This window comes from Rhipicephalus microplus, chromosome 2, assembly GCF_043290135.1.
Source record: "Rhipicephalus microplus isolate Deutch F79 chromosome 2, USDA_Rmic, whole genome shotgun sequence".
In the NCBI taxonomy this organism is placed as follows: domain Eukaryota; kingdom Metazoa; phylum Arthropoda; class Arachnida; order Ixodida; family Ixodidae; genus Rhipicephalus; species Rhipicephalus microplus.
This window is the reverse complement of record NC_134701.1, coordinates 218824418-218849351: the sequence shown is the minus strand read 5'-3', so window position 1 is coordinate 218849351 and position 24934 is coordinate 218824418. Positions and strand designations below refer to the sequence as shown.

Genomic DNA, 24934 nt, shown 5'->3' with positions numbered 1-24934 from the left:
AATATTTTTCAGACAACCAGAAAACAACGCTGCAGGCAATGAGGCCAACGCTTAGTTTGTTAACCAAAGCAAAAGATGAGAATTTTGTGTCTGAAAAAAAAACTGAGAGTATTCATTTTACTCATGCAGGATTCACTATCCCAGTTTTTCAGTTATCGCTATGGTAGTTTACCATTAGCCCCAAAGAGGAAGGTGTACAACAGCTGCATCTTAAGGTACTTACCTATGAAGCAGAAATCTGGGAGCTCACAAAGTAGGTTCAATATAAATTGGAAGGCGACACAGCCAGTGATTTAAAGAAAAATGATTGGTGTAATCTTTAAAGACATAAAGAGAGCAGAGTGGGTCAGCGGAGAAACGGGCAATAAGGACATCATAACTAAAATCAGATCATCGATGAAGTCTATGAAAACATACTGAAAGGAATCTACAGTGGGTCTGCAGCCACCATAATCCGTAATGAAAAAAGTGATCGAATCCTAATAAAAAGAGACTAAGCCAGACCCAATCTCTTCATTGCTATTTACCGCATGTTTACAGGACATTTCATTCACCCTAAATTCAGCAAATCTAGGATTAGGAGTTGCTTGAGGGTACCTTAGTACCTTGAGATTAGATGACATTGCTTTTATGAATAACCCAGAGGGCGAATCATAGTTCATGATTACTGGACTGAAGCCGGAAAACTAAAGAGTAGGTATAAAGATTAAGAGATAAATATACACGAAACTAAAGTATTGTTCAACAGCTTCAGCAGAGAACGGCGCTTTGCGATATGTGGCAACACACTGGAAATTTCAAAGAGTACTGTCTTCTTAGGACAGATAGTAACCGCGGATACAAACCATGAGCATGAGATAACTGGAAGAATAAGGATAGAATTGAGCACATTTGGGAGCCATTCTCAATTCATGAATGGTAGTCTACCACTATCCCTCAAGGGCAAGGTAGTTAACAGCTGCGTCTTGCCGGTACTTATCTACGAAGCAGTAACGTGGAAGCTTACAAACAGGGTTCACCTTAAATTGAGGATGATGTAGTCAGCAATGGAAAGGAAACTGATAAGTGAAACCTAAAGACACGCCGAGAGTAAGTAAGTAAACACTGGGGTGTTTAGCATATCATAGCTCAAGTCAAGAAGAAATAGACATGGACTGGCACGTAGAACGTAGTCAGCAGAGCCACTTGGTGATTATTATTGATACCTGATTTAATTCCAAGAGAAGGCAAATGTACGACTTGGAGAAACTTGTGCGGGCAGATGAGATTAAGAAGCTTGTGGTACAATGTGGCCGCAGCAAGCGCAGGACAAGGCTGATCGGTGGAACATGGGAGAGGATTTTGCTTGCCATGGGGGTATCCAGGTGGACGATGATGATGATAATGATGATGATGAAGGGGATGCACTCATGCAGACATGTTCAAAACCGGAAAGCAGTTGGTCTTTCGGGCCGGTCTTTCAGAAAAGCTATGCTGCTGCAAATATTTCCAAAGCACATAAACAGCTTTCAAAGCTTCTTCGGACATTCTGCGTGAAATAACTAACATTTTTAAATATTGCCACGCGTGTTTCTCATTTCACTTCTGTATTCGGTTGTCTCCTACAAAGACTGTAAGGAATGCTCAGCGCACACTGCGCCTGCAGTGATCGAGAAGCTTCAATTTTGTAGTAGATCATTTTATGATTGCGCGCAAGACACGAGAATTACACTGATCATTCTGTTTTTTTTTACGTAGCTGCTAGCAATAACGCTAGAATATTCGACGGCACATGCATAAATGCTGACACTCATCACCGCTTGTCAGTCGATCGACGATCGACGGCCGACGCTCTTTGCACCGCCATCGGTGTCAATGTGCTTATATCACTTGTAAAGTTTTCATGCTGACAATACGACTGCATCAGTTTGTTGAGCCATTCCTCTCTAGCCTCGTCTTCTTCCTCTCCTGATATCTTCTTGCTTGCGCTAGCTATGTGGATTGCTACACTCTCCCGGCCGGCTGTCATTCCCCCCACGCTGGTAATATGGCACCACATTTCCGATAGACGCTTCCTCTGTTCTTCCACTTGGCCCAGTACAATACAACGTCTTAAGAAGTCCTTGCTGCTTGGCCGTTTTAAGAACAAAGTATGAACTGGTCAACGCGGCTTCTGAGTCCAGTCGTTTTTTAACTAGTATCATGGAACCATGGTTGATCTCTGACATCATCGTGCTGTGGCGACGATCAAAATGCATTTTCATCGTACTTCTGTGTTTGTGCTGTTGTAGTTGGGTCTTGAGGCGTTCCATCAGTGTGATCCTTCCAACCAAGCTCAGATCTTCGTCCACTGGCAACCAAGGAACAGTACCAAATGCAACGAATGGCGGGCTGCACCCGATGCCGGTGGTGTAGCACCTGTTATGATGATGTATGGCTGCCTCCAAAGCACTCTTCAAGCCTCCCTTGAATTCCGGGTATAACTTTTGATACAATTTTAAGTCTATAATCATGCGTTCAGAAAGAGAATTAGCCTCTGGATGATAAGACGCTGGGTATCGAAGCACGATGTTGATTTTGTGGGCCCTGTTGCGTAGCTTATGACTCCTAAACGCTGGCCCATTGTCGGCAACGATGACCGTGGTGTGTTAGAAAAGTTCTCTCTACAACAGTGCTGTCACGCAATTTGCGTCTTTTCTTCCAGCATTTCGGTCACAAAGCGCGTGCACTCATCCACCGCAACCAGGAAGGCTTGGGTTCTTCAGACGCCTTCACTCTTTTTTTGTAACTTCAGCGGAATCAAAGTGAACTACATCGAATGGTGCAGTCGAATATTCTGGTAACACCATTCTATTTCCCCGAGCCTTGTATTTTGACTTGGCATTTGGCACTCATGGCACCTCTTCACATAATGGGCAACACCTGCTTTCCTATTTTGCGATGCAAATTTCTGAGTAAGTTTGTGGTATGTCCTCCAAAATCCGTCATTCCCTCCTGAATGGGGACTGCTGTGATATAACTCCAGCCCTTGAGGCACTTTTGTTTCAGGGACATACATCTTCCCATTGTGCAGTTTTATGTCTTGCGTGCCCTCCCATAGTTTCAGCAAGATGATGCTTCCGTCCGGAATTTCTTGTGGTACGTGAAGACGGGACAAGGCATTAGCGTCCTGGGGCTTCTGGTCTGGTCTATGCAATACGTCAAAACTGAATTGCCGGATCTCACTGACACATCGAGCTATTCTTCCCTTTGGCTGTGCAAGTTTCAATAAATAGGTCAACGCCTGGTTGTCAGCAAACAGGTTGATTGATTTGATTGATTTGTGGGGTTGAACGTCCCAAAACCACCATTTGATTATGAGAGACGCCGTAGTGGAGGACTCCGGAAATTTCGACCACCTGGGGTACTTTAACGTGCACCCAAATCTGAGTACACGGGCCTACAACATTTCCGCCTCCATCGGAAATGCAACCGCCGCAGCTGGGAATCGAACCCGCAACCTGCGGGTCAGCAGCCGAGTACCTTAGCCACTAGACCACCGCGGCGGGGCTGTCAGCAAACAGGTAAAAATGTTTGCCTTTTAGGTAACTTCTGAAGTATCTAAAAGCCATTACGACCGCTAAAGCTTCCTTTTCTGTTGTCGTGTAATTCTCCTGCATCGTCGTGAACGTGCTGGAATAGTAGTCGGTGACCTTAAGCTCTCTTCCCGATTGCTCAATTTCATAGCGCTGATACAAGATGGCGCCTGCAGCGTAGTGAAATGCGTCTGTATATACTTCAAACGGAAGATCAAAGTCGAGCAGGGCTAGTACAGGGTAAGATGAAATGGCTCGAACAAGTTCCAGGTAGCTCTCTTGACATTCGTCGAACCAGACGAATGAAACGCCTTTCTGAATTAATGCGGTCAAACCTTTCGTTTTTATATCATAGTCCTTTATAAATGCACGAAAACTGCTGGTGAGTCCAAGAAACACTCTTAAGGAGTGTATGTCATGAAGTTTTGTAAGCTTCTTAATGCGCTGGACGCTCTCCTCTTTAGCGCCTTTGGTTCGCCCTTCAAAAACTCTTCCCAGGAACACTACTTTTCTGCAAAAGAACTCGCTCTTTTTTATGTTGATCTAAAGTCTAGTGGTGCTGAGTGCTTCGAAGACCTTTTATAGCTGCTCCGCGTAATCTTCTTACGTTTGCGTGTATATAATATTGTCGTACACGTATACGTTACAGAATATTGTGGTGAAGTCCCTAAGTATGTCATTCGTCATCTTTTGGAACCATGATCCAGAGTTCTTCCATCAAAGGGTAGTCTGTTTTATTCGTAGACGTCGAAAGGGGTGACGAATGCGGTATATTTTTGCATCTCTTTTTAACTTTTGCATAGGTCAATGCGGAAAAACACTGACATCCTCCGGTTTCTTCAATGATCTCATCAATTTGTGGCATTGGGTATGAAAAAAGATCGGTTTGTTTATTAATAAGCTCATAATCTGTACACTGGCGACATGAACCATCTTCTTTCAGAATAATTGTAATAGGTGAAGAAAGAGATGAGGTTGAAGGCCTGATGATTCCCGCCTCTAACAATGAGCGGAGCTCATTTTTTAACCAGACTTTCTTGTAATGACTGAGATTTTATGGGTTTTTTCTTTACAATGGTGTTGCCTAGGAATAAAAACGGTACCTTAGTGGCTCTCGTGGCATCTGGGTATGCACCAACTCACAAAAGCTCGGGAAACGCCAATGGTACATATTCCCTGGTAGCCGGCCTACGGTAAGCCATGTGGGCGATATTTGCTTTAGCGCTCTCCCTTCCGATGGTAACTTCGTCATACCAATTTATGTTAATCTTCATGCTTGTCGTATTAGGTCTTGATGTAAGAAAGTCGAAATTGACATCGGGCACTACATGCGCTTCAACTCTGAGCTTCTCGTTTTCATACTCCAGACATACTTGCACTCATCTGGGATACTCTCGACAAGAACCATCATAGCTGCACACACGAATGGTTTTCCCAAGTACAATCGCTCAAGCGTTTACTAGGTTCTCGTTAATTGAACTAACAGAGGCACCATTGTCAATCAAAACTAACAATTTGCGACTATTCACTAGCATCTGGACACCCAGAATTCCTGTCTTCATCAGAATGACTGCTTCTTCGAAAGTGTAAGTTTCTTTAGCTGTGGGGTGTTCTTGCCATAGCAATTATCTCTGCCGACTTTATCCTCTTCATCAGGTGTCTTGTATTCAGGTGCTGTGACATATTTCAGTGCTGAGAGTAGCTAGTCCGTAGAGGCGATTGATCTCACTGACATCTGTCTTTGATAGTACTTTGTCAAGCCACGTATCACCAGAGCGATTAGAGAGGAGTACGCCAATGATGGGTCAGCAGTAGGAAGTAAGCGCCCCTTTTCGAGAACGTATTTCTTGATATTTGTGCATCTCTGTCTGTAAGCAATGGCATTATCCCGAAGCTCTTTATGGTTTGTCTTCAAAGCACTTGCAAAGCTTTTCCTTCATGCGGCCCAAGAAATGTTTCCATGTCAAGGTATTTGTAATTCAAACCACTTCTGCGCATTCCCGCAGAAGAAAGGCTTCATATTACGTACGTGGTCTTCATGGCTCCTCCACTGGTTTCTGGTGCATGCAAATTCATCGAAATCGAGCCACGCATCAGCGCTTGAACTACCGTCAAACATGTCCGGTCGAACAGGAAATTCTTTTTTGTCTCTTGCATTTGCAACTGACACAAGAAGTTCTAAAAACTGCTGTTGTTGTGCCCTATATAGCTTCTGTACTTCAAGTATAGCGTTAAGGGCACCTTCACTGCTAGTATTAGCGAGGCTTCTTGGTGTTCGAAAAGTACGTGCCGGGGGAGCTGTTACCAAATGAGACGCCAAATCGTCAAGGGCTGTGTTCACAGACACGCTACCTTGAGCGAAGATGTCATCCACAGTAGCTCGAGCGATATGGGCGATCGTCTCCAGAAGGCTCGGAGTTGTAGCGGCTACCTGCCACTCCCACAACTTTCCCGCTCCGATGTGACACTGTTATGCCGCCTTTGGTTGGGTGTTGCATTTACAAAGGTGTACTTCTTTCGCATTGGTATGGCAGACACTCCTACATGCGACTACTGCGGAGCTGAAGAGACCATCGAACACGTCCTGTGCAGCTGCGCTTGCTACCACACACAGCGATGCCAGCTCCGGATGGTTTTGAATCAACTTGACCCCAGACCATTTTGTGTGCAGAAGATACTAAGACCTTGGGCATCTGCCTCAGTTGCGCAGAAAGCCACTAAAGCACTGCTACTTTACTTAAAGTCAACAAACCTGAGCAACCGCCTGTAGACTGTGTGTGCTCCCCGAGTGTGCTCGTGATTGTGTGTACCTTCTCATCTCTCTGCAACCTCTTTTCTCCCTTTCATCCCTTCCCCAGTGCAGGGTTGCAAACCGGATGTGCGTCTGGTTAACCTCCCTGACTTTCTTTGCATCTTTATCTCTCTCTCTCTCTCTCTCTCTCGACCTGCCACTCCACGTATATCTGGCCCTCTGCTTGGAAGCCCACGATGAGGGGTCGATCTTGACGACGAGTGAAGTCGCACTTGATCTTCATTTGCAGGCTCCTGGCCTCGACTACGCCAATGTAAAGTTTTCGTGCAGACAACACGACTGCATGGGTTTGTTGTTGCTGCTGTTGTTGTTGTTGTTGTTGTTGTTGTTTTCCTGTGCAAATGGCTCGTACCCAAAGGTGGACGATTATAAGGTGAATTTGCCCGATACTTTCAGCATTGCGTCATTCCTACAAATCTTATGTAATGAAATTGTGATTTGAAATGCCAATTGCAAATTCGCAGAAAAAAAATAAAGAAAAATAGTGAGACCACAATTCAGCAAGAAAATTGTCAAGTCACAGTGATGTATTCCTGAACGGCGAATAAAGCATCCCTGTGGCTGAAACCCAGTGTAAAAGCTCCAAATGAAAGAAGATCAGGTTGTGATAATTGCAAGCCCAGTGTTTGAAGAGGTGGTGCTAGTATGCTTTGCCTGAATAAATCGAAACAGTGACAATGTATTGAAAAATGCATCGGTTTATTGAGCCATTCCAGTCTGGCCTCGTCTTCTTTCTCTCCTGATCTATTCTTGCTGGCGCTGGTCATGTGGATCGCTACATCACTGTAATATGACTTTCCATTTACCAACCGGAAGTTCGGCCAAGTAAAGAGTTTCATCTCGAACATACAGTCTCTTGCCTTCGTCAACGTCACGATCACGTGACAATATACCGTTAGAGTCAGCTTTGGCCTATTGTAGCGTTCTTTCAAAAACTTTCTAAGTGTTTCGCCACACCAATTTAGAAACAATCTCAGAACAAGATTTGTCGCCATAATCATTTTGTCCAGAACTAAGTGGCATACTTAATATTTCCTGAAATGAATCGAAGTATATCAAGTATTGGCAGAGGCTTTAAACCAAGACGTACGTGTAATGTGCACGTGCATAAACACATAAAATAAGACAACAGAAAATCCTCGAAGACCTTAGTAGGCAGCCTAATGTTCAGCGCCGCGGTAAAAACATGCGCTCAGGGAACATAACGCGGTATCTGCAAGAAAACTTATGTTTAAGCGGCTTTACCCCTTCTATGGTACGAGGTGCCAAGTGTGAATAAATTAAAGTGGCAGTGCTTTCGCGCCTCATTCATAAAGACGTACAATACAACGTTACATTACCGTATCCGATTTTTTTACTTTAAGACAGGCCTTAATGGACACTAGAGAGCAAAACAATTTTTCGCGTATTTGAAAAGTACAATTTCACATTCCCGAGAACACCATTCTTACCCCGACACGACGCTTAGTGACCGAGAAAACGCGTGAAAAGAAAAGGAGGGTGGCGGCGCCTCCTTGAGATTTTTGCCCGAAATTGCGTGACGTCAGAAGTTTCGAAGACGGTTACTCGGCCCTTTATAACTTCCAATCGATAAAGATAAAAACAATGTAATTCTGTGCGTGCCACAGACTTAGAATATGAAGGTACAGAAAATTTTTTCGAGCTAACGCCGCGAAAATACCTGAAATACATATTGAACTTTCTTATATCACGCATTTACACTTTGGTGCAAAATTTAAATACGAAAGTTCTACTATAATTTTTCCAGCTCATAATTAGCTTACTATGTAAAACCATATGTTACTAGTGTTCTCAGAGTACAGCTTGTCAATCCAAACCTAGTCATTTTGTCTCTTTAGCGTCCCTTCAAAGTTAATACTCCCGAATTACGATGAAAGAAATGTACAATCAAGTTGTCTTGATTAATCACGCCATTGAAGCGTTCAGTCGAAGCGGCGTGGAAGCGTTGGGATCACTTGTGATTTTCAACAGAACGGAGCAGCTGGCTTCATTCAGATCGGTGTCAAAAATATTAAAACAAAAACAAAACTGAGAAAAATTCCCAGCATATCCATAAAGTGAATGATTGGTGGGGCGAAGCGTTCTTCGGTTCGTACGTCCATTCGTTCTCGCTTCCGTTCGTCCATGCGTCTGTCCGTGCGTCCGTCCGCACGTCTGTCTATTCGTGTGATTGTCGGTGCGTCTGTTTGTCCGTCCATGCGTCTGTTCATGCGGCCGTCCCTCTATCTCTCCATCTATGCATCCGTCCGTCCGTCCATCCGTTTATCCATCTGTCCGTTCATCCGTCCATCCATACGTCCGTCGATCTTTCTGTCTGTCTGTGTGTCCATGCGTCCATCAGTCCGTCCGTCCATCTGTATGCCCGTCCGTCTGTCCGTCTATCTAGTGAGCACTTCAAGTACCACCATCTCCCATCTTTTTCATCATTTGTTCATCATATACAGGTACCGCCATCCAGCGGACATTCTAAGGACCACTATTTAGGATATGTGCCACCGGTGGTTATAAAAGATAACGGGAGACGAACGGGTTACGCCATAAGGAGAATCGCCCCTAAAAATGGCAGACTAATGGCACAGAGATATCGTTCGTACCATTTTCTGACATTAAATATTGCTTAAGTGGCGCTGGCAACTCCAAAGCACTTGCTCAGACGTCAATGATGCCTCAAAAGCTCACAATTGCGCCACCCGTAAATGTGGCACATCTGCTCAGAAGCAGGCTAAAATGTACTTTGAAATTTCACTAGCGCTCATTCGAACGGGTGGGAGCTCATTGCATTGAGTGCACAAAATAGCGGTGGAAGGTTGCTACATTCTACGTACGATGTTGATTAGCTTTACTTTAAATTCAACCACTCGTGCTTTATTTGTGCTTTTTAAGGCTGCGAAACGAGATTATGGAAGCAGTTCTGGTTGCTTCTAGGTCTGAGTTAACGCAATCAAGTTTTTTTTTCTTCCCTTTTACAAGGTGCACCTGATTTGACAATTTCGAAACTCTGTTCCACATTTGGGTAACGCTATCTGCTTGGACGTTTCACGCCATGATGAGGATTCGTTAAGCTGACTCCTCGATGTTATACGCACAGAGTTTCGAGGCCATATTTCAAATGGACTGTGTTCATTTTTACGTCTCTGTAGGGTTCACTGTGATTAAGGGCAACTCTTAGGGTACATTTAAGATGTATCAGTTTTCGCAGCCTGTAGAGACCGTATTGCAATGCACCTGCAGGCGCAAACGGCCACTTTTAAATTGATGTGTGCCTATACATTTAGTTTGTAAGACTATTTATGCGGCACTGACTTCATGCGATGCTGGCGGTCATATGGGAGACCCGGCTTTGACGATGTTGCATGAACTACAGTATGAAACCTCACACATTTTTTAATGTCGTTGTTCAAAGCAACCTATGGGATCACAGCATGATAGTTTTCACTGTTGCTGCTACCTAAAAGCACAATTATGGGCAAGTACAACAACAACAACAACAACAACAAACAGCTGTCTTCATTGTGTCCCCTAAATAGAAAGCCTTCAGTACCTTTGTAACATTTGTTGTCACTGTTAACAAAAGGAGTGATTGCAACGCACAGGATAACAGAGGTATGACATGACGAAAAATAATGCATTAAAAATATTATAACTTTCCTTCACACTTTGGGATGCCAGGGCACAAGCTTACAGCATCTACAAGCACGACTGCCAAAGCCCAATCATTTAAACAGTCTGCGTTTCCAGCTGTTCATACTAATTGTGCATGTTTGGAGGGATCTGTTGCGTTTTGTCTTCAGAAAACATTATTTTTCTATATGCATGGTCATGAGGGCAAACAAAGCACAGTGAACAAAGTATTAGCAACATCAACATCATAATTGACAAAAAACAAGAGAAAAAAATTTCATGGTAAGTATTGCAGTTGATTTGGGGAAGCAATAGTTGGTATACTTGAGCATGGTTGCACAACAAAAAAATAGAGGCGTGAAGCAGAGTGAGATTAACCCAGCCAGAACTTTCAGCTAAATATAGGGTACCACTGAAGCAGTTTATGTACAGACACATTATGGATTAATAACGCATGAGCAGTGAACAAAAATGACAACAGTCACAAAGTAAACAAAACCACAACCGGTAAAATTGATTTTCTGATATTGAGAGCAAAGAGACACTAACGCACTTCTTACACACTTTTGCAATTTCTTGGGGCTCAGTGATTTCCAGAATGAGCTGCGTATTGGTGGTGGTGGTGGTGGTGATGGCTGTGTTGTCGCAACAGATGAAGTTAGCTTTACCTAAATGGCCGCCACTTGGTCTACTTGAGCATCTTCTCAATTGTAATGGTCTATCAACAAACGTCACACAGCACAGGGTCTCGCTGAAAGAAAGCACCAAGAATGCGTTGCACGCTCCTTACCGTTGCTATGGGCCTTTCAGGAAAAAGGAAATCTTCAAGTGTCCCGTGCCTGTGACAACCTTTTTGCAAGCCGCACACCATCGCTGCCCTCTCCCTTTCAAAATGCGGGTACCGCCAAATAAAAAGTTCGATGTCACCGATGTCCCCATTAAAGACACAAAACGTTGAAGCGCCTCAATTAGTCTTGGATGACCAAGACGGTGTGTATGCTGAGTCCGATCCCATAGAATGCAATCGTGCAAAGGTATTCATAACAAATTCGTGTCTGCTTCTACCTTTTTAATCTCGTATTTGGCGCTCCGCAATCTCATTCGTTATTATTGAACACCCACTTGCCAAGTTGTGCGTTATGTTATGTACAAACATACGAATTTATTATTCGAGTCACTTTGTCCACCGGCAGAACACAGCTCATTATAGAAACCACTGAGCCTGGGGCGATTGTAAAGCTGGGTGATAAGCACGTTAGTGCCCTTCCGTTGGCTTTCGCCCCCGACAAAGAATAGATATTTTTATCAACTGGGTCAATCACGAACACTCTGCAGCGCAGTACCATATACCGCATCTACGAGCAGGTGAGTATGTGTGAATAACACACCATGCAGTGCTCACGACCTTGCACATTTTACATCAAAGTCACAGTATTTTAAATGCGAAGCATTTATTAGCAATCTTCAGTGACTTCGAGCGTATCTATCTATCTATCTATCTATCTATCTATCTATCTATCTATCTATCTATCTATCTATCTATCTATCCGCTTACGCTTGGATGCACTCGTGGTCACCCCCTTAACTTGGCGTGAACCAAAATTAGCATGTGAGGGTAAGATGGTTTGACTAATATGACGCGCTGGTCAAGACATGAAGAATGTCACAATCCCGTCGCGTACACCGTGAAACACTTCCTGTCTCTTTCATCTCATCCTTTATCCCCCTTAACCCCTTCCGCAGTACAGGGTAGCCAGCCGGTCTGAGAACTGGCTAACCTCCCTGTCCTTCCTCATTTATTCCTCCTCCTCCTCCTACTCCTCCTGTCAGACCATGGCACATACTAATGGGCGGGTATGTGCCGCTGGTAAGCGGGTATGTGCCACAGGTTATTGACACTTATTATCTTCCCAAGTGCGACGAAAACACACATGTGCAACTTTAACGCGCGAGCGTTAAGCTATACCTGACATCAGTAGCGCCGACCCACCGAAGGCATAAAATGCATGTCAGTGTTAATAAAAACCTGACATTGGCAGCGTTGGCCACCCGACGAATGCAAATAATAAATTTCATGGTCCCTGCAGCAATCAAACCCAAGCATTCTGCATGGCAGTCACGCATTCTACCAAAAAGCTACGCCAGGTCTCGGAACTACTCTTCAAATAGACGCTAATCTTCATGAAACAACAATAGTGATTGCAGTGCTGCCTACCCAATTATATAAACATTACAATAGTACTGCTTTTATACAGCCATCACGTCAGGTAAACGCTAATTGGGGTGAGGTTCCATGTGCCGAAATTGATTTAAATAGCAGTGTCAAGGGCCAGCATGTTCGCGAGCATCAGCGCTTCATCTCAGCTTCTGGTGTTGCTATAACACATTGCCAGCTGACATCAATGTGCAAGTGAAAAACTGGTTGTATAAACATCTGCAACTCTTCAACATATGTCTGTGTGTGAAATATCTTATATTTAGCGTGATTTTATGGCGTGTCGTTCAGAAAACAAAAGTTGCAACATGGTCACCTTTCCTCCGCATGCTTCGCATAAAGTTGATTTCCTAGTACGTGGGATCTGCCGAATATTTCTCTATTATTTTATAAAACCACTGTTCCGAGAAATTCAATCGAATCTATTTCTCTGCATCCTTATCACGGTGGTTTGCACGATGTCTACATGTCTTTTTTTAATAAGGCGAAGAGGAGAAGAAAATGCACCTTTTTTCCCCTTTGTGATTAACTATAATGAAACTCGGACAATACATGCACCCATTCCCTTTAACGTATAGATAATTGAACCAGTTGATTATTAATGAAACTTATTACAAATGCGTAACTACGCTGTCTTTGTCTTCTTGTGTCCCTACGTATTCGCATACATGTATATTCAGTACAATGTGCTTTACACTTTTTGCTTCCTTTCTATTCTATATATGTCAGTCCTCCGGTTCCTCAGTCTAGGATAGCAAGCCACTTTTGTTAGTACTGATGTTAACCTTCATCTTGCCATCTTTTTATCTTGTGTCTCCTCATTAATGTACTTCCTCACTTCCCGCAGCTCCCTTGGCGCCGGAGAAAAACGAGCTTTTGTCGAGCAACTCCAGCGCCGTGCAGCTGAACCTGCGCTCCTGGAAGGACGGTGGCTGCCCTATCCGCTTCATCACTTTGCAGTACAAGCTGCGTGAAGAGCGCGGTTGGACGGCTGTCCCGGAGACCATCGATGCCGTTGCCTCCGATGCCTACGTGCTCGGAGGCTTGCATCCGGGATCGTGGTACCACCTTCTCGTGTCCGCTTCCAACGACGCCGGCTCAACCGAGGCGCAATTCGTCTTTGCCACGCTCACAGCTGGTGGAGGTTGGTTCTGATGATTGGGAGTGTCTGCTTATACTTTTCGCTTAGAAGGACACATGAATTCTCAGAGCGAAACCATCTTTGCTTATAGCTTCTGCTACAGCAGCCAAGTAGGTCACGCACGCAGATGTCACTACCTCCCTCACCCGCGGCATGCTCACCACAGTCAACGCTGACTAAGTTTCAAGGCCGAAAGGCTGCCGCAGTGACATCAGAGGGTGGGGGCCCAGTTACGCCGTGAACACGGCGGAAAGCCTGTGTTTCGTTCACGTTTTAGGAGAACAAACGCTCCCGCTGTCGCAGCTGCCGCGGCTTGATTGGGCCGAATAAAAGATGTGGAAAAAAAGTCTTACTGAGCATGCTCAGTTGGGCAACTGGGCCCCCAACCTCTGACGTCACTGCGGCAGCCCTTCGGCCTTGAAATTTAGTCGGCGTTGCCACAGTGCCCACAGCTGCCCCTTCGATGTCGCGTGTCTGCAGGAACTTCTCAGCATGCGCTTCACCGATCACAAGGATGAAGTGTTAACCAGTTTTTCTTGCGTTTTGTCTCCGTGCAGCCACTATACCACCAATGACTCTTCACCCCGAAGAGAGCACGGCATTTCCTCGGAGTGTGACCCTCGTGGTGCCCATTATCTGTGCCTTCGTCGTTGTGCTGGTCATCGGCACCGTAGTTTACATGATGTGCAACCGCCGTACCAGAACTCACGACTACAGTGCCACGGCTCAAGTTTCCGGTAAACTCGTGAATCAGTTCTAGGTCTGCTCATGAATCACATGACGTTATGTAAGCCAATCATCACACGGATAATTTACCAGTACCGGTGGCCAGTTAGTAATGAGGTTGTTTCATGTCAAACTAGCATAAGCTCGACGGAGCTCAACAGACTGCAAAAAATTGCCATCAGATGAAGGATCAGGTGGACAGTCTCTGTTAGGCCACGGAAGGTTTTGTCGCACCATTTTTGCTAGCTGGTGCCATCTGCAGTTAGTTTGCCTCCCTTCTTTTTGTTTTCGTGGCAATTCACAAGATCATATTTAAGGTGGACATGTTATGGTTGGGATAACACAAGATAGCGCTTGTTTTGTGCTAATCTTATCTCGTGTTCGTTTAGTGCGCTATAGTTGCTGAAAAACAATGGACTCCTAACTCACCTAAACGTTCTTCCATAGGAAGCATGGTACAAAACTCTACCAATTATTTCCGGAAGTGCTTACAACTTCCCGAATCATATGAAAAGAAGGAATCGTCTTACGTTTCAAAAAACAAAATCGAGCACCCATGCGTTTGTGTTCAGGACATCGCAAAGTTAATGCTGAGTCCTAGCACACACTAGAGAGTCTGTCTTTTTGAAAATAAGGAACCTGTTACGAAAATGATAATGTTTCAAAAAACACCCATCGCATGATGTATCAGCAGTTGACTTTTTTTTCAATTTTGATGAAGCGTTAATCAAAATGACCCATAAATTTTGCGCTAATACTTTAAGTGCTGTAATCACGTTCTTTTTTATAGCGTTTACATTCACACACAATTGATTACGCTATGCCAAACATCAGGCTAACGTGAGATTTCCTTTTAAGAACAATTAGAGCATGAACATATTTTGTGAGCCACCCAGTTTCTCAGCTGCACAGTTTTTTCTTGAGAATATTAGATACAATGGATCTGAGAAACAAAACAGTTGTTTCTTCAAACTGCGTTGTTTCACTTCGATAGCACCTGTTCAGGATTTGGTTCGCAATTTGTTTAGTTTTTGCTTCTGGAGAGCAACTTGTTTTTCCTAACACAGTGGAACCAGCAGGTAACGTGCCTTGATTGACGTCAATGGCTTTGCGCCTATTCATATATTTTTCTCTCTTTCTCTCTTTTTCTACTGCTACTTTGCAGAACGTGCATGTGGAGGGGATATGAAGGGCGACTCTATTTCAATGACGTCCGTCGGCAAGAAGGTCTACGAGGCCCCACGTGGCGACCCCCTCTACTTCCCTTCTCCGTACGCCACCACGCACATATCGGTGTACTCTGGTGATGTGGACTCACCTTCGGGCGGTGAGCACAGGGGTCACCCTTACGCCGCCATGGGAGGTGGTGGTAGAGGCGTCACTGGAGATGGCGGTCCCTTGACCGGTCGTCCTGAACACACCTACGACGTGCCGTTCCCGCCCAAACAGGTGTGATTTTTTCGCGAACACATTTAACACGACTTTTAGCAGCAAATTCAGTGCTACAAGAAACTAGGACGGATAAAAATAAACTAAGACAAACGTAGAAGAGCCTGACGCAGCGTACATGACAAACCAAAACCTAATAATGACAAGCATAAGCGCTGGAAGGAGACTCCGCAGATGCCTTATGTGTTTGTCTGGTCCCTACGCCCGGGCAAACCTGTCGGTGAACTTTACACAGTCATCTGTCTATTATGTTCTGCGCCGCCCTTGGTGCTGATCTGTGCTGCTCTCCATTGTCATGATTAACCCCTGAGCCTAGCGGTACGTCTCAGAGTATCATGATGTACCTTGTGAATATATTATAATTTTCGGTCTCATTCATCTTTTGGTGTGCATTTTAGTTGCCTTGTTCAACACCGAGTACTTTAGGCATTCATTCATTCATTCATTCATTCATTCATTCATTCGTTCATTAAACATTATTAAGGTCCTAAAGCCCGGTCTTTTCAGACCGAGGTGGGCTTTGTCCACGTCGGTACCATCAGACAGAGCCTTACGGTAGTATTGTGGACCTTTTGGACAGCACGTAGTTGATCTTGATAAGAAAATTGACAGAGATAAACATTTGAACGGATAGCTGGATAAGTTTGCCTTCCTTTTGATAGGGGAAGATTCGCTCCATCATTTGTCAGTAAAGCCAATCTTTTCAGTGTCGGCCATATTAATGAGACAGCCCATAGCATGTGCCAGATTCAAATGATGCCGCGTGTTAATTTTTGTTTACTACACGCTGAAGGTAAACTTCATTTGGAAAATACGGGGTGGAATATGTTTCAGCCTGCAGTAAACGTAGTGTCAGTGCTTGAGTCTTCTTCAACGTTACATGTAGCAGTAAGAATTGTCTGCGTCCCATGTAGTAGTATTTCGTGATATCATTGTAACTAACTAATAATATAAAACTGTTGAATTTTATGTTCCAAAATAGGACATGATTATGAGAGACTCTGTTGTGGAAGGGTCCAGAGATTTTGACTATCTGGTGTTCTTTAACGTGAACTCACATGGGACAGTACACGGGCAACTACTATTTCGCCTCCCCCGAAATGCGACCGCCACGGCTGGGATCGACTCCGTGACCTTAGGGTCAGCGGCCACTGATCTGCCGAGGAGGACAGCTGTGCGTGAATAAATGGTTGTTGTGGGACCCGTAATAGTAGTGGCTTTCGGGTTGTGTCTGACCGTCACGACAAGCGAGTACTTGTGTCAGCTAGCTCCTTTGTCACCTCACTAAGGTTGTCGCCCATTTGTTCCATATGTGCAAGAAGCCATCGCATTCCACCTCTACAGAGTAGAAATGAGCGGGGCCATTATTCAAGCTGCGATTACGTGCAAAATAGAGGACAATTGTGTGCACCGCGAACTTTATACTGAAGGAAATACTTCACGAATTAAGTGCAAATGGCCAACTTTGGTACATCATGCTGATATTTTTAAATAAGCGATAGCGTGAGACGTATCTTCATACGCTTCGTTGATACATGCCCTCTACGTATGCACATGCGGAGCCCGCTTGGCATTCAAGACGGCAGAAATGCACTCAGCAGCCGATAGATGACAGCAGCTTTTGCACGAGGTCTATAGTACATCTCACAAGCTGGTTTTGCAGCACTGTAGAAGCTACGGGGCTGGCTAAACAATGAAAAGAGCGAGCACTCTCTGCGACATATTCATCCATGTCGCCACGTATCCTTGGTTATGGTCAGCATGGCTATGGTTCACGGTGTCCGCATGGCGCTCACATGTTCCGCGAGTAGAGCAATGACGCGTCAACAAGGAGCTCTCTTATCGTTGGGCAGCAATGGTACCGCGGAAGCAACGCACAACATAGCGGCCCTCGCCCAAGGCAGTTCCTTGCACCTCGAAATCATTATGTCCTGCCATGAGCTCTGTGGCCCATACTACGTTCAAAACCGGCGCTCGTGTTTGCGTTATGTTTGTGCCCTGACACTTCGAGAGCACTGCACTCGTGTCTATCTTGCCCTTCTTTTCGTGGTTAATTCTCACATTCTTAGTGACAGCCCTTGGCAACAATGGTTGAACAAACAGATGACATTGTGCAACAAATGACAATAATGAGCACAAAACGCACCTGGTACTTTATCCAAGCCGTCAGAAGACACAAAGCAAAATCTGGCTCCATGGTTCATTTATTGCTGTCAGGACAGAGAGCAAGCAAGCGCGAGTACGGACATAAGCGGGCGATCACGTCCGTATGGGCAGTACTACGTTGGTTCACTATCACAAATATTGACGTTTACAGATACAATAATTAAATACCTATGACGCACCACATGCGGGTTGTCCTTAGCGTATACGCTTTTCCTGTGAAGTAGCACTTGCCAAACTAACGCAGTTGCCTAAAAATTCTCTAATTAAAATGTAATTATGAATAGAACTATGCTTTGCTGTGAAAACAAGTGGTTGTCTTACGGCTTGTAGGTTTCACCTTACTGCAACGAGTTTTTGAGATAGCACTTGGTTCACTTGCACATCGTAGCTTCCACACTACTGCACCCGCCTTGTAAGATGGGGCCTATGATGGCCGCTCGGTGCTGTTTAGGATATTTTATGCTTTCTTTGGGGCTAACGCCTTACATCGTGAACAAAACCAGTGGTCTTGGCAACTAAACTGTACGCAAATGTTACGTGACCTGTCGAGTATCGCTCAAATCAGGCAAACAGCCACCATGTACGCGAACATTAGCGCGACTTGACCTACTCTTACGCATGTAATAACCCGGAAATTACGCATGACAGAAGAGATGAAAGACATTGAGCTCGGACCTAATAGATTGTGTAGTAGGCCGAAAAGGCAGAAAACGGCAGAGGTGGCTCGACGAGCACAAGATGTCTCACGACTAAGCAAACAGTTCGTGAGATTTGGACCCGATGTTTACATTTTTCATGCATTACCATTAAGGTTTTCACGTTGGCGTAGACTTCACCACAGTGGAACGCAACCTGATAATTTTCGTACGTTGGCTGCTCGATGAAAAAATAAAGATGATGCTTTTTCCGTTGTCAAAAAAGGAAAAGGGCCTCAGTTGTGCCTGCTCATAGATAGATAGATAGATAGATAGATAGATAGATAGATAGATAGATAGATAGATAGATAGATAGATAGATAGATAGATAGATAGATAGATAGATAGATAGATAGATAGATAGATAGATATATAGATAGATAAATATATAGATAGATAGATAGATAGATAGATAGATAGATAGATAGATAGATAGATAGATAGATAGATAGATAGATAAATAGATAGATAGATAGATAGATAGATAGATAGATAGATAGATAGATAGATAGATAGATAGATAGATAGATAGATAGATAGATAGATAGATAGATAGATAGATAGATAGATAGATAGATAGATAGATAGATAGATAGATAGATAGATAGATAGATAGATATGCTTATTTACGTTCAAACATGTTTTTAGCCACTTTTGAACGCGTTAATTGACGTGCAGGCCCTTTCGTAAGTGATATCAAGTTGCAAAAGAGCGATAAATCCATTTAAAGCATGCGGGAAATTCAGACAAACTTAAGTCGCGCGAAGCAGAGAAAAAAAATGGTGTCTGTGTATGTGCCTGTAACCCGGAAGCAATCTAATGCAACCCATCCCGGACTGAACTCAGCCCTGTTTCATTAGCTTCGCGAAACTCGCGAATGAATGAGAATACGGCCGTGTTGGGCGCCGGAGAGCGCCCTTTGTCTGAGTACTGTTTTGAAGCTGATACGCGCTTGATCATCGATGACACTTGGTACTCGGCAGCTTGCTAAGCTGGAGTCGTTTCCCGAGCTAGTGGTTAGGTTCCCATGTTTCATTAGGAAAGAACACAAGCGCTCTTTTGAAGCTTTTTGTTTTTTCCAGCCTAGCGCCGGTAATCACGCGCGATGAACCCTTGCATTAAATTTTTTTTTTTTAAGTTAGCTCCACGACCCTGTCTCATCGACAAATGAAAATGAAGCTACCTTATCCAGGTTCAGCGAGTGTGCGAAGTTTGATTTCTTTGGCTCTTCGCAATGGTGTAGTTGTCTCAATCTAATGAAGTTTCTACTTTCGCATGTGGCAGAACTTTTTTTTTTATTTCAGAACACATGACGTACAATTGGATTCAGCATTCTCATCTCATTCACTATAACTTTTGTGTCGTGTTCCATATGCGCAAAGACATGAGTACCATAAAAGAAAAACCTACACACTAACCTGGCTTTTTTTTCATGTATGGCTTTATGGCAAATAACTGTGAATATGTGCAAAAGGTTACGATTATTTCGTTTACGACGTGAAAACATTGTGTCCAATTCAAGAGTCTTGGCGCGCAAACACATATACAATATAAGAGTCTTGATACCCAAAATCCAGACTAGCAACGGCAAGTGGGCTCATGTATTTGCTTTAGGCCATAACTGTCAATGCGGCACGCGTGGCAATCTGGCTAAACCATGAATGTTATTAATCTTTATGCAGGTTAATTGACAGTGGGCTCACGCATGTGCTTTCACTATTATGGATATATACGCCTAAACCATTAAACGCGTTTCGTCATTCCGGTTCCCGTAACAGACTGCGCAGTCTGTGAATTTCGGCATGCATTTATGCTCGGAACAAATTAATGATAGAATATATGGTGAATCACCGGTTAGAGATCTCTTACGTTGCATTTATCTCTGGTTAGGGCAGTGGCTGTCTGTCTCACAGCGGGCGTTCCTCTTTTGTCCGTATTTGCACGGCCGGTATTTTAACATCATCATCATCATCCTCATCATCATCATCAGCCTGACTACGTCCACTGCAAGACAAAGGCATCTCCCATGTTCCGCCATTCAACTCGGTCCTGTGCTTGCTGCTACCAATTTATACACGCAAGCTTCTTAATCTCATCTGCCCACCTGACCTTTTGTGTCCCCCTAACCCGCTTGCCTTCTCTTGGAATCCAGCCCCGCCACGGTGGTCCAGTGGCTAAGGTACTCGGCTGCTGACCCGCAGGTCGCGGGATCAAATCCCGGCTGTGGCGGCTGCATTTCCGATGGAGGCGGAAATGTTAGAGGCCCGTGTACTCAGATTTGGGTGCACGTTAAAGAACCCCAGGTTGTCGAAATTTCCGGAGCCCTCCACTACGGCGTCTCTCATAATCATATGGTGGTTTTGGGACGTTAAACCCCACAAATCAATCAATCAATCTTGGAATCCAGTAAGTTAACCTTAATGACCTTAGTAATTCTGTCTACGTGCTACATGCCCGGCCCATGTCCACTTTCTCTTCTTGATTTCAACTATGATATCCTTAACACCGATTTGTTCCCTAATCCACCCTGCTCTCTTCTTGTCTCTTAAGGTTACAGTTAGCATTTTCCTTTCTATTACTCGCTGCGTCGTCCTCAATTTAAGCTGAGCCGTCTTTGTAAGTTTCCAGGTTTCTGCTCCGCAGCTAAGCACCGGAAAGATGCATCTGTTATATACCTTCCTCTTGAGGGATAGTGGCAACCTACCTGTCATGATTTGAGAGTGCTTGCCAAATATGCTCCACTCCATTCTTATTCTTCTAGTTACTTCAAGGCTTCTGGCTTCTGAAAGGCTTCTGAAAACCTCCTGTAAGCACGTGGTAAATGGCATTGGGCGATTGTGTCCCCCTGCCTTACACCCTTCTTGATTGGTATTCTGTTGCTTTCTTTATGAAGCACTGTGGTAGAAGTTGATCCCCTGTAGATTTCTTCCGGGATGTTTATATATACTTCATCGACGCCCTGATTCCGCAGTGTCTGCATGACGGCTGATATTTCTACTGAATCAAACGGCATTTCTAGTACCGATGCCATAATCTCCTACTGCCTGGTTTCCAGTCTGTTGATTCTCTACTTTTGCATTTAAGTCTCCCATCAGTATAGTATACTGTGTTTTTACATTGCGGATAGCCGATTCCACGTATTCGTAGAAGCTTTCAATGGACGCGTCATCATGGCTGGACGTAGTTGCATAAACCTCTACTACCTTCATCTTGTATCTTTTATTCAGTTTAATTACGATACCTACCACCCTTTCATTAATGCTATAGTAGTATTCCTCTATGTTGCCAGCTATGTTTCTGTGAATTAGAAACCCCACTCCCAGTTCTCTTCTGTCTGCCAAGCCCCTGTAGCAAAGGACGTGCCCATTCTGTAGCACCGTATAGGCCTCATCTGTCCTCCTAACCTCACTGAGCCCTATTATATCCCATTTAACACCCTCTAGCTCCTCGAATACTACAGCTAGATTTGCCTCAATAGATAAGGTTCTAGCGTTAAACGCTGCCAAGTTCAGGTTCTAATGGTGGCCTGTCCGGATCCAGAGATCTTTAGCGCCATCTGCTGTTTTACACACCTGACCGCAGCCATGGTCGGTTGCTTCACAGCCGCTGGGGACTGAGGGCCGTGAGTTGATTAACGTATGCACGTGGGAGGTAGTGGCCAGATACTGCACCAGGGTGGCCAATCCTTCTCTGGTGAGGGAGTGCGTTACCGGCGGTGGTAACTGGTGAGGGCGCACCCCAGGCCTCCTAATGCAGTTCTATCACTACGCGGACTTTTTTTAATCCGGTTGGGAACTGCGCGGCCCCGGGATTCGAACCACGGACCTCTTGCATGCGAGGCTAACGTTCTAACCACTAGCCATCGCTGCTTGACTAACATGATTTTAACACGAATACCTAAACCTAATAATAACTATGTCAGCTCTCTGTGATTGTAACCGTATTATCTCATTTACTTGATTGTCTTTGTTATTGTATTCATCCACGCACGATGCCGTACATTTGATGGTAAAAGAAAACTTTCACGTGGAAAGTAACTGGGTCACCAGATGACTCGTATAATTTATGGAGCATGAGACGCGCCACCCTATAGCATATTTTACGGGAATGCGCACAGATACAGCACGGGCTTACAGTCTCCTCAGAACAGCTTGGGGTGCAGTAGAGAGCCGCGCTGATCAGCTCACATTGGGAGGACGAAATATTGGCCATACAGCGACCACGGGAGGCGGCTAAGAAACATGGTTTCTCCACCACCCCTGGCGCGGCTTAGGCCCACACCTCAATACGCTGGGTTGAATAGAGTTGTTCGCTACCACCATAGTTCAGCAGTGGGGATTTAAACTGTCTCCACATGGGTTTCCATATATGATCACACGTGTTCAAATGTAGAAACATATGCGAATACACCTTTAAAGTTTCAACGACATATTTTCAACAAGCGCCTTTATTGCTCCACCAGTGGCATATAAAAAGCTCATGTCTTTTTCAAATAGCTTTAGCCAGTGTTCTACCAGTTGTTACAGTGACTCAACACATCAATCAAGAAGGTAGAGTGCTCTAACGTACATACTGATAAAGTTGCGTGAACATTAGTGGTGACTTCAGAAAAAAAATAAAAATAAAAGAAATCTCACTTGATAAGTGCAAACAAACGCCATTTTGTTTTTAATATGTATGGAAGCGCAATAAACCACGTAGCCTTCAAAAACAAAAAAAAGGGGGGGGGGGTTCCTTTATTAGCCCTGTTATAGACGCTATTTCCTCCTCGTCATTCATTTCTTCATAATACACGTGGGTAATGTCAGCATTAGGGTGAAACTTATCAGGATTTCACACGTATAGGCTACTCATTATTATCTGTGCTTTTGCTGCCGACGTCGCATTACACGAAGTGCAATCATTTGAGCAAGGGCAATCGTCATAATACAAGGGACAATGATCGTGTGTCTGCACGGCAAAGCAGGGTACGGGACAATACACAACTGCTATCTCTCGCATGTAGACTAAGCAAGGGCTTATTTCTTCCTAACGTCGCATGGACAGGCTGCTGTCACTGCTGGCGCCATTTACTGTGCCGAAAAAAAAAATGAAACGGCAGGAGAAGATTACGTGATCGTTCTTTGTATTTGATAAACAGTTTTGTATAACAATAATGTGCTGGCCAAAATCGCCTTCGTATGAACACCACACCGAAAATGCTTCTATGAAACTTCGGTCAAGCCTACCTAGCCAAATACCTTTCGGATGAAAACTTCAGCGCAAACCAAGATGAACCACAAAGATAGATATGAGACACACACAGCACCTCTGCTTGTCAAATGTCTTTGTTTTCCATCCTTCTTTGCATTGCAGTTCTTGCCTTCAAAGCAACTGTTTACGGCCAATGTTGCTTGGTCTATTTAATTGCTATAGTTTAACTACGAAATATGAAGATAGCAGCAAACATATAGAGCTCCACCTACTTACTATCTAAGCACTCGGGGATAAAAGCGATTTTTTTTTCAGGCTTCTTTGAGAAGAATAAAGCATGACAGAGAAATCATTTCTCTTAGTGTAAAGGATGAAAAAAGTCATATAACTATTTCTGAACGCGCTAGGTTTGTTTATTACACATTCTATTTTTCCTTCTTTCGGGCAGTTTCCTGCGCAGATGCCCCGAGAATTCGAGGGCGGAGATCCACACTACACATCCATTTTTCGAACCAACCCAAATAGAGGTATGTATCTTGCGGTAAAGTTGTGAAAGGTGTATGATGTCAAGTCATTTATTTCTTTGCGATAAGCGTGAATTTAACATTGTAGTGATGACTAACATTGTAAACTACATGACTGCTTGTGCAAAACTTGAATGCCCATGTGCTGTTAACATGTTTAGCAAACATAGTCGCTGTCTTGTGTGGTGCAGAACATGTCGCTGTTAACAAAAATTATATTTTAGTTATCTATCAGTATTCTCCAATTTCTTTTGAAATTCTACGAAGTTCATGTCTGCTTACAATGGCAATTAGTGCATTATTACTTAATAAAGATATGATCACCGGCCTGCTACTCTAAATAAGAATAAAAACCAACCTTTACAAAAGAATACCAAAAGAAACTGAAACAAAAAAATAACAGTCGCAGAAGTCCACTTTGCAATTGAACGCTCACATGCACACTATTCCGTGCAAGTTCTACTCAACTTACACTGCATGCATTTTTTGCTGCTATTTGCTCTTACGCCACTCAGCACCTCGACCGGAATGTCACGTTCAAGACGTAGCCGAAAGACTATGTGAAGGTATAATTAGAAGTAGACGTGCAACAGTGATTCAAGGCAACTGGCATGTCATTAGCTCAAAAGCCGACGTGTTCTGTTCATGCAAGAGTGGCGTATTGCTTTTGCTGGTAGCAACAGCATAGCAAACTATTCAGTACACCTAAGCTTTGATCGTGAAGATCCCAGATATATCTCAGCCACATAAAAAGCCAGCAATGCATTTCATAAATAAAAATAATATCCTGTCAACAAATTTAAAGGTCATCACCATT

General features: G+C 44.0%; 1 protein-coding gene across 1 annotated transcript in view; it reads left to right on the top strand.

Annotated features, from left to right (window-relative positions):
* LOC119169564 (cell adhesion molecule Dscam1) overlaps positions 1-24934 on the top strand; it is a 547574-nt gene that overhangs the window by 507046 nt on the left and 15594 nt on the right. The window contains exons 21-24 of the mRNA XM_075876128.1: positions 13071-13367; positions 13922-14101; positions 15256-15539; positions 24042-24120. Of these exons, the coding sequence (XP_075732243.1) occupies positions 13071-13367; positions 13922-14101; positions 15256-15539; positions 24042-24120 (840 nt within the window). The remainder of the gene's footprint in view (positions 1-13070; positions 13368-13921; positions 14102-15255; positions 15540-24041; positions 24121-24934) is intronic.